The sequence below is a fragment of the Rhamphochromis sp. 'chilingali' genome, assembly GCF_963969265.1.
Source record: "Rhamphochromis sp. 'chilingali' genome assembly, chromosome: 21".
Lineage (NCBI taxonomy): Eukaryota > Metazoa > Chordata > Actinopteri > Cichliformes > Cichlidae > Rhamphochromis > Rhamphochromis sp. 'chilingali'.
In genome coordinates this window covers 31330419-31344162 of record NC_137949.1, presented here as the reverse complement: position 1 = coordinate 31344162, position 13744 = coordinate 31330419, and the positions used below count along the sequence as shown (strand labels likewise).

The 13744-nt window shown below is 44.2% G+C and overlaps 1 protein-coding gene across 1 annotated transcript; it reads left to right on the top strand.

Annotated features, from left to right (window-relative positions):
* The first annotated feature begins 604 nt into the window (after positions 1 to 604).
* On the top strand, positions 605 to 12261 carry bmf1 (BCL2 modifying factor 1). The gene is made up of 4 exons (XM_080871787.1): positions 605 to 757; positions 2644 to 2841; positions 3474 to 3676; positions 8169 to 12261. The coding sequence occupies exons 2-4, from the start codon at positions 2670 to 2672 to the stop codon at positions 8283 to 8285; spliced, it is 492 nt and encodes a 163-aa protein (XP_080727913.1). The 5' UTR covers positions 605 to 757; positions 2644 to 2669; the 3' UTR covers positions 8286 to 12261.
* The last annotated feature ends 1483 nt before the right edge of the window (positions 12262 to 13744 follow it).

Below are 13744 nucleotides of genomic sequence, written 5' to 3'. Positions count from 1 at the left end.
AAGCTTATTAGGATTACAGAACCTCTGTTCTATAATCATAATAAGCTGTGCTTCCACACATGTGTTTGCGTTGCAGTAGATCACTCTACCTATTTCTCATTTTCCTTGCAAAATATAAACAAATGAAAGACGTTTGCACAGTACTTACCATAGAGAAAAACACAGGATGCAGCATACTGTGATATATGCTTCGAGCTGCAATCAACTTTAATTGTGGGCTGAATTATTTCAGCAAATGTCAGGTAAATATATTAATATACAGCTGTCAGGGCAAAGAACGGCTGAAAAACACCACAAGATGACAGCGCTATCTGACCAGAGCAGCCAGATGATCAACGGTAGTAGCGAGAAAGCGGTCTCGTGCTCTGGGGAATTTCCCCTTCCACGTGTCTGATTACACGACCGAGAAGGCCGGGTAACAACAAAGTCGGCTATTGGTTGCAGCACCCATATGTAGCCGGCTCTTAAAGGGATATGCTTTCTTCGCTTGGAAGCAGTGCAAGTGTGCCGGAGGGAAAGCAAGCCTCTTTAAAGAGGGTTTGTTTACTAATTTTTCGCGCCACGCCCCGTTGGCGGAGTCAGCTGACATGCCTGCAAAGACATAGGCTGCTAGCGCTTTTCCTCGCAGAATGGAAGTAGTCGTGGAGGCGACAAGGACTAAAGTCGTTTGACTCAGCGGGATTCTGAACTCTTAGGCTTTTGTTTTCTTTTGTTTTCCGGTTATAGGACAGTCGTTACAGCGAAGCCGATCTGTGTGGTAAGTTCTCGGGAGACACTTTTAAACGCTGTTAAATGTCCTCGTCCAGGGCACACTCTGTCCACCGGAGCGAGCTGATTACATCAGGTAACATGCGCGTCCTTAAAAATAAGAACCGACAGCGCAACGTGCCGCTGCCTTCCATTCGCGTCTGCATTCATTCGCCCTATGTTACTGCACATAACCACCGGGCTTGTCTGCTCATAAACGCGGTTAAATGTGCTGCCTGTCATTCACCCAGCGCAGATTTGAATTACACCGGCTTTCCCGGTTTGCTCAGCCCGGCTTGGTGAATGGACTTCAGACCGCGGGGCGCCGAGTGCGTCCCCGGGTGCTCTGTTAAAACGCAGTAACGACTGTTTTCTTCCTATAATGAAATGAATCAGCGTATTACACATATGCCCACGCTTGTCTTTATTTCACGCCACTCAAGCTGTATTTTTGCATGTCTTTTCGGTCAAATGTCGGTTTAAAACGCGCTCTGCTTTATTTCTATATGTTATAAAAGTGTGGCCGAGCTTGAGCGTGAGAAGGCTTCATTTCTCGGTGTGAGTAATGTTACATAAAGCCGATACTGCGTGGTGGAAGGCTCTTAAAGCCGTTGAATTGAAACTGTGTCAATAACAGAGCTCCCTCGCCACCACCGCATCTTTCCCTCCTTCCCCTTTGTTAATTTGTCTGCAGCAGGGGGAGCTACTGTCTGACACAAACATGCAGCTCACTGCCTGGTCAGTAGAGCAGCACAGACAGCAAGCCTGTGTATCTGGAAGTTGAACCTAAGGTTTTCTCTCACACACACACGCACACGCACATGTTCTTTCGGTGTGTTTGTCAAAACAAAGCATTAAGTGGTTTTACACACAGGGTTTATTGTGAACGCACACAGTATATCGTGAGGTCTGGGCATGCTAGAGCCAGGCCAATCTGCTTATGCTGGGTGAAGAAATGAAAACTCCTTTCTCCGGGAGCTTGGCAGGCTGACAGACCAGGGAAGGGAGAGTGGCGTAGGATTATCCTCAAAGACTGTCATTACCCTTTTGCTGTGGATCCTAATTTGGAAGTGTGGTAGTAGTCTAACCCCGTAATACAACTGCAGTGGTGACTTTGAGTTTTGCCAGTGAGGCCAACTTGAATTTCACCCGTATTTTGATGACTGTTTGACCCACTGTATTATTCAGAGTTGAGTGCAGTCTAGTATTGACTCTGGAGAGTTTGCCAAGTGCTCCTTGAGATTCTTGCCACACTGCGGTAAATTGGGTATGATGAATCATAATGAGGCATTTTATTATTGGCATCAAATATCTGCTCTAATATCTATATAACTTTCATATTTATATACATACGGTGCAGCAGTACTGTTAAAATACCAACTATTAGCAAAGTTAGTAATTATGGGACTGTTATTGAAACCCCCATCCATGTGCTTAGCACAGACAAAAGATAATCTACCTCTTATTTAATCTAGGCAGCAAAGTCCTTTAAATGTATCTGTGGCTCAACTGACTTGCCTAACCACAGTGAATTATGTGGTTTCATCACTGAGTTGAGCAGAGCTATTTGTCTAAATAAGCACTGAGATCTTTGCCACAAATTAAGGCAGACCGTTTGCTCATTTTCTCTTCCCCAACTTATCCACTGTGGTTTTATTGATTTGAGGGCACTCATTATAGGCCAGACAGGTTGTCTATAATGATAATGAATGCTTTGGAGGAAGGAACGACTAATGAATGTGTCTGAGATCATCTCATCAGCTCTTAGTGTGGATTTCTCCAAGGTTGGATTCATTAGCGAAGGGAACTTGGGACGCCGTGCCCCGCTGGAAGATGAACTACACGTGTTCGGCTTTAACCTTTCCTTTGTTCTTTTCCTGTCACGTTACTTTTAAGGCTGCTCGTTTCAAAGCGCACCCCGTATGGACGATGAGGAGGACGATGTGTTTGAGCCAAAAGCCAACTGTTGGCGCACCACATTCAGGGAGATAAAGTGTGAACATCGAGGCACACAGACACCCGGTCCTGCCCTGGTACCAAACAACGGCATGCTGCCCTGTGGAGTCGCAGAGGAGCCCAGACCACTCTTCTACGGTGAGGCTGACAACATACCATATTTCAAAAGAGGGGAGGAAAAGGGAACACTGCCTTGTGCGTGATAACCGGTGTTATAAAACCGACGCACGAGAGCACAATGCGAGACTCACCGTGAGGGATGGTTAACAGCGTTACTGCGCTGATCTCACCTCTGGCGCCTCATAGTCGTCATCACATTCACTTTTATGGTCTGTATGCAGTGTACCCAGCTGCTTTGCTATTCAAAAGGCGCCAGACTGGCATTGTGACTGAAAGGATGTGACAGAAGTGCTCACCTGTGCAGCAACTCTTCAGAGAGCTGATTATCAGTGACAGCAATAACTCTGGTGCCATAAACAAGTAACCATTCCAGAGGAGCTCTATAACTACTAGTCATGTGGGTTTATTTTGTGAAACTATTAAAGGTCATTAAAAAAGACAAAGGAATAATCACAGCTGGGTAAACTGTGGATATATAGCTGAGCAACCTGTTTGCTGAAAGGCGCGTTCGGCAGTACTTCAGGAGACTGATGGATCTCCTTACCTGTGTGTAAAAGACTGGCACGCTCGGCGTCATTGCTGTATTGAGATTATTTTGCTGAGCACGTGTTGTTTACAAAATAATAAGCATGAGTCCTGACACTCGACAGGTAACGCAGGTTTTCGATTGCACTTCCCGGCACGCTTCGAGCTCGTCGGGGATCACAGAGCGAGTCGACAAGGAAGCACGGAGCAGCAAAACAGCATGGAGCGCCTGCCCCACCAGCGACCCGCGGCTCGCAGCGTGGAGGCCTGCATTGGACAGAAACTCCAGCTCATAGGAGACCAGTTTCACTGGGAACGCCTGCAACTGGTGAGGAGGATGGATGCGTTCGGCTGATTGTGCAATACTGGGAGACAAACGGTGGTGCCGAATGGTAGTGAAACAAGCATGCTTTTAGTGCCTCACATTAAGTGTGGAGGGCAACCCGATTCTTTTGACAGTTTTCAAATTTGACTAAATTGCAGATTGCTCCCTGTGCCTGATAACAGGCAAATACACCTATATTGTTTTTTTGTTGTTGTTGTTTTTGTCAGATAGTCTCTATGTGTCCTATCTGAGCCAGTGAGATGAGAGCAGTAAAGCCAGGAAGATACGCCAATGTTCTGTCAACAATATAAGAAACAAAAGACTCCATAAAGCGTAAAGTTAAATTTGCTGCCATCAAACTAGAGACGAAACTTGTGTCCGTGTGCGAATAAGCACCACAGGTTAAGTGTTTATAAAGTCGGAGCAGGGAAAAGTTAAGTCCACACATTAGCCACATCATCCACAAACCTTTTTTTTTGCTCTTTTTAAATCAATATTTGGATCTCATTTTGATCTGACAGAGATTAATTGTGGGTCAAAAGTTTCTTCTCTATTACGGTGCTCGCTTTATATTTGTTTTGGAGAGGCTATACACATGCAGAACTTTACCCCAGTACCTAACCCCCACCCCCTCTGCCCCTCTTTTCCCTCAAGCCAAAGACATTTCAGAACGAGGACAGCCCTTCACCCCCCCCCCCCCCCACACTCCCACCCCACCCCCTTCCCCTGCCTCCTCTTCCTGTTTATTTCTCTCTCTTTTCCCCTGTTTCCTTAATGTGCTCTGAAGGCTGTTGGTGTGGAGGATGCCTGCACTCAAACAACACACGGTGGTCACAGCGACAGTGTCCACTGTATCGGCATATCACTGCTGTTTGGGTGTGCTGTAAAACCTGTGACATGCTTTTATTTCTTTGTCTTTAAATATGCACAAAATATGCACAGACGCCCCCCCCCCCCCCCCCCCCCCCCCCTCCAGGGAGATTTCCTGCAAAGTGCAAGTACTTTTGTTGCACAGGTGGTTAACAGTCTTTACACACATATTTATTTCACACATTTATACACGCACACATGCACGCATGCTGATACATCCAGGAAAAAAAGCAGAAGTGGTAGAAGTAGGTAAACATGTTGTAACCCGAAGCTCCCCACGTGAGCCCAGAGGGGAACAGCTGTGGTTCCAGGGAGTCTCAAGGCAGCCCCTTCCCTTTGCGAGGCGCAGCCACAGGAGACACACGCACACACACACCCAAAAAATAAGTTTTCTCAGTCATAGGCAGACTGCGGAGGTGAGATCCATAATAATGATGGTTTAAGGATGTATATGGGGGGGATGGAGAATGGAAATTGAACTTCACATGATCAAATAACAACTGTCCTAAGCTGTCTTAAAAACTCCCTGTGGGGAAATGGGATGACCCGTGCACATAAAAATATGTACATGTGTATATATATATATAATCTTTTTTTCTTTTTAAATTTAGACTCTAACCTATGAGACAGCTTCTGATTTTTCTCATGCACTTTATCAAGCAGATGTTATTTATACCGCCGCAGCATGACTCATGTATTGTGACACGGGCAGACACACACACAGACGGTCAGACAGGAGGGTTGCTATGTGTGCGACCAGGATCTACTGACGCACATCGGAGGCAGGCCTGGGTCAAGAGATGAGGAAGTGGTTTGTGCTCACTTTGCTGGTTGAGTAAACAGCAGAGAGGACAGTCAGAGTGAAAACCATCCTGTAAAGTCATATCCTGAAGACACATATGCCTAGATAGTGAATATTTGATAAAGGCCAAAAAAAAAAAGTTTTTATTTTCTTTTGTTCTCCGAGCATGGCTGTGCTTCTGCTACTGTGCTAAGTGTCTTCGTGGTTTGCTGTTATTGAGGGATGTTTTTACATGTTTTTACAACTCAAACACTTAAGTGTGGTTTTGGATGCGTGATTCCACTGAAGCCTCTGTAATTACTATTTCTGGTTCTGGTTGTGCAAGTTATTGTATTGTGCATGCATGTGTACATGCTCATGCATGAATACACCCATACTTGTTTTTCTGCTTTCTGCTCTTTTGCCGTCTCTCACTTCTCAGTATCGCACGGTCTGGCAGTTAGCACAAAAAAAAAAGAAAAACTCGCTGGATAATAGCGGTACTGTTTGCCAGGTCTCGTTCCTGTTGCTCCTGTCAGTAGGCGAGTTATTCAGCGCAGACACTTGTCCCAGAGCAATCTAAATGCCTTCGACTGCCATCGTTTTTGATGGATTTTGGTGCAACGTGGCTGCCGGTGCTCTCTCCATGGAAGCCCGTGGCCCCTGGCGAAAGGAGGGATTAGGTGGCGGAGGGAGTGCTGGCGGATGCTGACAGATAAATTGCTCCTCAGTCAGAAAGTGCTGGAGGGGACTCTAAGGTCCCCAGAGGGATGGCTGACATTAGCCGGGCCTGCCATTTGAGACACAGCAATAATGGCATTCACAATGGCAGGAAGACTGCTTCAGCCTGCGCAGGGCAAGGAGCAGAGTTGGGTTTCATCCCCATGTTTTTTTAAGGGAGACGACTCCTGGTGCTTTCGATAGGAGGTGTTGAAAGCAGGGTTGAATATCTCCTCCGTGTGCGCGCCTGCACACTTACACGCAGCGGTTGTCGCTTTATCTCGTCACTGTTCCAGTGAGGGCACGGCACTCTCTCCTTTCAGCACTTGTGGAAGGGGAGGGAGGAAAGTGGTGCTGGGAGCAATGACAAATGGTATTTACTTTTCTTTCATTGTTCTCTGATTATTTGTGTTGACGGGAACGTCTGTTTGTGCTGTTGCCTATTAACTCATGCAACCGCTATGTTCGCATGATACTCGGCCCTTCTCCGCTCGCCGATATGAACAACGCGGGGATTCTCGCTGCAGAGGCTGGCCTGTTTGCTCAAGCGATAAGGCAGAGCTTGCGAGCAGCTGGCTTGACAGACAGCTTGCACTGATAAAGCACATCAGGCTGGTGTCAGCGTGACGACATAGGGAATCTGGCTCCACTCTGCTTCTCTATCGCTGGCTAAATTTAGAGCCTCATTTTGACAGTTGGTGTCGTGACTCATGACTAACTTGCAGCAGGCCTGCACACCTCCTTTTGTCACTCTTGCTGTTTTTTATTCTCTCACTTTCTTTGTGTCTAGCTTGATGGAATGGAGGGTGAAAGGTCACAGGGGGCATTCTGGTTTGGACTGTAAAGACAAATTCGCTTCTCATGGAACTTGACTCATTTTGAGATTTACGCTCTGACAGAAAAATCCTCTGTCGTTAAATATTGACATACAGTATTGATATAATTGCATACCTGCATCCCCCCCCCCCCCCCCCCGCCCCCCTTCCTTTCATGGCAGAGCCGGCCTTGTGTAACTTAATAAACTACAAGACTTCAAGCATGGCGGCTTCCAGCGATGCAACATTTTGTGCTTTCTAATAAATACCCCCTTTGTTTATTCGAAGTAGACATTACACTATTATTATATACTTATCAAAATATCTCCAGGGCAAAATTTAGACATGTCATAATGAAACAAACAGCTTCCTGGTTGTGTTTACCGTAGCGTTTTTACCTCTTTTTTCAGGTGAAAGCAAGTAGAATACAAACATGCTGGCTGGAAACTGCTGAAGCTTATGCAACACCCTGCAAAGTTCACCACAGTGTGATAACGGTATGGAAACCCAGAGGCTTATCACAGTGGCAGTTCTTGACTGTTAACTAGGTCAAGGTTTGGACACTAGTCGTGCAAATATGGCGTATCTAATCGCTGCCTTAGGATATTTTGGCTTTTCTAAACAGTAATACAATGTTATCAAGACAACGTAGTACACTTTCATGCATTGTTTTGAAAAAGTAATCTTAACCCCGCCCCCCAGTTGTTTTCAGTTTACGGCCCTCTTGGTCTGAAAATAGCCTCGGAACTATCAGGTGTAGCGGAGTCTGCCTTCCGTCCGGGGCATGAGATCTTCAACTACTGTAGCCCTCTCGTGCAGACACGTGTGTTTTTCCACAGACTCCCTGCCTCTCATCAAGAGCCCTCTAATCCCATTTGGTGCAATTATCTTATCTCAGCTTCTCAATGGCAGAGATAGCATTATCCTCCTAATCGCACACAATCCAATTGGCTCGCAAACCTGAGAGAGTCTCCTCCTGAGCTGCTGGCTGCTAGTCTGTGCCAGGAAGATTAGAATAAAAAAAAGTGTGACCGTGCGATAAATGTGTTTATGGCTAGGAATGTCTGTAGGGAAAGCCCGGCTCGCGTAAAGGATCCTGCACACAAAGGGAATCCTCTCTGCTAAGCATCGCTGGGAAGCGGAGCGGAGTGCCCTGAAAATATCGGCGTCTCGTTACGTTTTATGCTCGCTGTGAATCGGCGTCGGTCGCCGACAACATAAACACGACGCGAACCCCAAATAATGGCTGCGTCTGGTGCTGTGTTTTGAGTTTCTAACTGTTGTGCGTTTTGTCTTGTTTTTGTTTCAGTATCACCGAAACCAAAGGAACCAGGGGCCGATGTGGTGGCGCCTGGCCGCGGCCATTCTCAGCCTTCTGTTTGATAGGGGGTTCATAGCCGGAGGAGGGGGTGGAGGACGGAGGTGAGGCGACCTTGTCCCCCGTTTTTCATTCATCTCTGTGAGGAACTGGACTCCTACTGGCACTGTCTAATCTAACACGGGTCTGTTTGGGGAGAAAACAATTGAGGTCACCGCGGGACGGAGACAACCAACTTTTATACCAGGTTGTGTTTTGGGGGTTTTTTGTTGTTTTTTTTCCTTCAAAGAAGATGCCATGTTGCTCTGAGATTCCACTAATGGGCAATGTTCTTTCTTTTTTTTTGGCATACCTGTGGTGTAGTGGTTTTGTACAGTACATTGTTCTTGTTCACTTTAATGACCTCTCACAGAACCTGGGAATGCCTTATTCAGTGTCTTCTGCCAGAATGAGTATTGAGCAGTTTTGACAGGCAAGAGAAGATGGTTAGGAAGTGAAAGAAAACGCAGAGGAAGTTTCCCAGGTGACCAGTCAAGTCGATTTTTACTAACTTCCAAAGAGGCGACTTCTCAGAACAAAAGCATTTTGCACCTCACCTCAGTGGAACATTTATGTTTTCTTCATTTTTTTTTTTACTTTCAGTTTGTCTTTTGTCCCTCCTTGGTTTTCTTTGAACACGACCTCTTGGTATTGTTCAGAAATACTGGGAACAGTAGTTTCCGCGCGTGTGAAAGTGAGCGCACGGTGATATGTCATCTTAATATGCAAAGAGAGTCACGCGATACATGTCAGATGTTTGGGTCTGCTGACTCTCTGGGTGGAGTCTGCGCTTCTTAACGTCACCGTCTGGTCAAACAAGCCAGGTGACTGCATGCAAACTTGCCAGACATCAAAAAGAAAGTGAAAAAGGAAAACAAGGCATGTGCACTTGGACATCTTGTGTTGTTATTGTTAAAATCCTTTCACTTAACCTGGGTTTTTACTGGGTTTACTTGTCATTTTAGCCTTTTTCCTGCAACATATCGGGGGGCAAATGACATCTGACATGTAGCGCACGTCAACGTGCCGACTCTTGCACGCATGTAAACAACTATTAGAGGTCTTGCACTATATTAGAACACAAGTCAATCACGTTGTTGCAGATATCGTAACACCTAAACCAGCTGTTTTATTCATTTCACTTGACCCTTGTTCCCAGTGTATTACTCTGATATTCCCTTTTGGGGGGTTTTTCCAATGTTTTTTTTTCATTTGATTGTTTTCAGACCTCCATGCCCTTGAAGTGGAGCTGTGGATCCACTGTTTTTGCACTATACCACCCTTCAAAAGATCCGAATGTTGACAAGCTAACCTCTGTCTCGTATGAAGGTTGATTTTTTTGGTTTGTTTATTTGTTTTTTTCATTTACCACTTGTTTCCTTACCACCGCATTTCACATTTATCCATTCGCATTGTCTTGAGACGTGCTTCAGTGTTGAGGCCTGACTGAACACAATCTGGATGACACTTCTCGAAAGATCGCTCACGCAGTTTTTCAGACCACACTGAAGAGTTGGAGAGAGACACGTTGGCTCGGTTAAAAAGGTTTTGATTTTTTGTTTTGTTTTTTTCACGGCCCCGCTGTATCTTCAGAACATCGAAACAATATGCCGAACCCAGTGCGTAAAACAAAATCTCTCAGGCCACCTTTTATGGGGTATAAATATTGTCGTTGGTGCTGAGATCCAGATTTGGGATGTTTGAGCACATATAATCACCACTGACTCAGCAGACGGGCAGTCTCTGAAATGGACAAAAAACAGAAAAGAAAAAGTGAAAAAGACTGTAATTATTGTTGAAATATGAATATGTTTAAAGACACTGTCAAAGATGCTGTTTGTTGTTTTGTTTTACTCTTCTTTCATTGCTGAACCCAGGCCAACTTTTGGACCCAAGGAGCAGTACATATCAGGGGTCTGTAATTACATGCTCCTTACAATGTGTCAAGTTTATCACTGCATGACGATTAGGTTCTTTCTCTTTTTTGTTGTTGGGCTTTTTTTTGTTTTTTTCTCAAGATGTCTCAGGGACAGACTTTTGTGGGCTACTGGTAACCTTGAGAATCTGTTACATGGTTAGAAGAAGAGCTGTTCTCGCCGATTAATACGTGACGAAACCCCCTCGAGGTGTTGTCGCTTCTCCCATCTCCATTTTAACCTAGATCTCGGCCAACTTTCTCAGCACACGCTTCTTAAAGGTACCGTTCGACTGAGGAGTTTGAGGCTGACTTGCTGGCTGTGGTGGGGACGGAGCTACTGAGCGTAGTAGTCATAGGTGGTGCGAGGTGCACTGAATGTGGTTGTGGTTGTAGTTTCCTGCGGATCGTGAACGCTGAGCCAGTCCGTGTAGCTCCCCGTCTCACCATCAGCTCTTGACTTCCTCTTTGTGCTGCTCCTTCATTACATGGTTGTTGTTCATCGGTTCACTTTCTTTGTAATTTATTTTTCTTTCTTCTTCTTTTATTTATTTCAGTGTATTTGCCCATTTCTACTGTATACACCTGTGTGTGCAATTACTTCATTGTTTTCCTTTTTTCTATTTTGGTCTCCGGACTTGTATACGCTTCGGCTGTTTGGCTCTGTGGAGAGCAGGTTGGCGATCGTTACGCCGTCTTCACCTTTAGAACAACTACTGTAAACGTGTAGTTACGATTACTTTTTAAGTGGCGGCAGGTGTCACTGCTAAGCCAATCATCTAAACCGAGCAAACATAAGTACAGCTGCTGCTCTTCACAAAGAAGAAAACTACAGACTGCAGATGAGTGTTTGATACTCAAAATTCCACCTTCCAAAAATGACGCCTTCCCACACGACCTCTCCCTCATAACAAGTAACGGCAGACATGACATTAGACACAAAAAGGTTGCCTTCTTCCTCAAGTCACAGGGCGTCAGTTTACTCGTATGTGTTCAATTCTTTAATCTTAATCATTGTGTTGTAATCAGTATGCACTGGAAAGTACTTTGTATATGTAAATCCCTTAGGTTTCTTATCTGTTGAGTGTTGATGTATAGTATTTACTCTGATTTGTTCTCCTCAGTTGATCTCGCCACGTGTCAGGCGTGTTCAGTGCAGCGAGCAAGTAGGCTCGGGTGCGATGGCCCGGTTTGATTTATTGGAAAGGGAAACAAGCCACCGTGGTGCCCTGTATAGTTTTGTTAGAATGAGGTTCCCGAGCCTCAAACGGCATACGTGAGCGCAGAAAATCCCAAGAGAGACAGTGAGAAAGAGACATGCGTATTTTATTGAAACCGTCAGTGTCTTGAATTTTGTAGTCCACTTTATATAAATTTGAAGTTTTTTTTTCCTTTGAGGAAAGTTTTGAATTTTTATAAGTAATAACATTTCTTCTTCGTGGTTTTTCTTAACGTTCTTTTTTTAAAATTGTATTTTCTTAAGAAAAGGGGTCTGCTTTTATAAGGACACTTCACGCTTGTAAAATGACTTTTAATACCAGTGTGATCCTTTTTGAAGTCAATGAGATCAAGAGCATTTTGGGTTTTTTGTTTGTTTTTTTTAAAGACAAATGAGCTTGCGACATTCCTTGCACATCTTACTGTCCTGTATACACAAAACCAAATGAATTCATGGTTGCGGTTGATTTTGCTCATGAGCTCGTAACCATGAAACTGTCCTTTCTTTTTACAGAACTGATAAAGTGTAAATGTATTTCTAAAAAAGATTTAAAAAACAAGACAAAAAAAGAAAGAAAGAAAAAACCCTGGAATATGCCTTTAACTGCTCAGTTTCAATGAAGTCTTGATTATCACACACTCTCTGTATACCAAGAAATGAGACCCAGCGAACATGTAGCATTTTTGTAACATTGATTGTGTGTTTTCGAGACTCTACTGTGCACTCATTTTTATGTTTATATACATTTTTTTTCTTTTTTTGGTTGTTGATATAATAATGGAAGTAAAGACAATTTGTTATGTAGTGCAATATGCTGTACATGCGGAGCTTTGCTCTACAAATCCTTTTTTTTTCTTCTGGATTTCTTGTTGCTTATTGGTACTTTTTTCAATAAAATTTTATTGAAGGTGTCTACTCGAGTCACGTTTATGTTTGCAGGTCACCCGCAGCGTCGGAGGCTTAACATCCGCTTGTTTTAAAGGCGAATGTACGGTGGCCTGTGAGGTCAAACGTTCTGCAGCGTAAGAACAGAAAGCAAACAAAAAAAAGTACAAAACACAAAGGAAATCGAGAAAACAAAAGTGTTTTGGGGGAGACAATAAAGTGCAGCTGCAGAAGTGACAAGCTAACAGTAAACAGCTAATAGCAGGTACATTAGTTTTATACGAATCATGCGATTATAACATACATTGTTTTGCATGTTTTTCTTACTCCTAACACCCTCCGTGTCTCTGCGCGATCCTTCGCATATTTTCCGCAGCTGTTCCGTCACATTATTGTCTCCTCAAAGACACTTGTTTTGTTCTATGCGTGATTGTCTTTTAACATTGTGTTTTATTCACACGTTGTGTTTTTGCAGCAGTTTTCTATTTATATTTTCTATATATTTCTGCTTTCTTTTGGGTGTCTGTAGCTCAGGATTTAGAGCAGGTTATCTGCTGATCGTGAGGTTGGTGGTTCAATCCCGGGCTCCCCCCACATATCTGTGGGCAAGATGCAAACCTCAAGTTGCTCTCCAGTGCATCCAGTGGTGGGTGACTGTTAGTTAGAAAGCACTTAAAAGCATAGAAAAAAGTGAATGTTGCATGTTGCAGTTTTCTTGCAGTGCATTTGACCTCTCAGGGCACGTACTAGTGATGTGTCGGTCGGGAACGAAATGGCTCTTAGGGCCGGCTCTTTGACGTGAACGACGCGAGCCGGATCCTTATTGCGAGCGGGGGGGGGGGGCTATATTTCTTTCTCTCACCCTCTCTCTCTCACTTTTTTACCGCGTCACTCCGCACGCGAGCCTTGTGCTTGCGCTGGGCAGGGGGGGGGCGGTAGTTACACTCTCAGTAGCTCAGGAACAGAGCGGGAGGGAGAGAGAGAGAGAGAGCCAGGGACAACAACGTCACATTAGAAAGGTATAGTAAACATCCACAACTATTTTCAGTTGCAGATGATAAAGGACTCAGAAAGTTTATTCATGCAGGTCCATATGACAGAGAATGTGCATCTTCTTTTTGTTTTCATATTATAATTTATATTTAATTGTGTTGTGGTTTGGAGTGTTTTGTGTTGTTTCATTTTTAATTTGTTTAAAAGGAAAAAGCTGAAAATTTGAATAGTTATAAGTTGAACTGGGAATAGTTCGTTTTTGTATTATATGATTTGTTTATTACATTTTATGTGGAGTGAATAAATAAAAGTATATTTACGGTAGCCCCTACAGACAAAGCACGTACAAACTCCAAAACACATAAAAAGACAGCAGACGTGCTCCAGGATGCTGGGCGCAGTGTTGAGCTTTTGTTACCTCGTGGCTACACAAGCCAGCAAGTACCAACGACTGGATTTGGTGTGTGGTAATAACAGGTAAATGAACATTTTTTTAAAATTATTTGAATATATATG

Bases quoted from the DNA above. Each gene is read 5' to 3' on its own strand.
- bmf1 (XM_080871787.1), top strand. From the start codon at position 2,670: ATGGACGATGAGGAGGACGATGTGTTTGAGCCAAAAGCCAACTGTTGG. The intron at 2,842-3,473 runs GTGAGGCTGACA...GACACTCGACAG, and splicing joins GCCCAGACCACTCTTCTACG to GTAACGCAGGTTTTCGATTG. The intron at 3,677-8,168 runs GTGAGGAGGATG...TTTTTGTTTCAG, and splicing joins ACTGGGAACGCCTGCAACTG to TATCACCGAAACCAAAGGAA.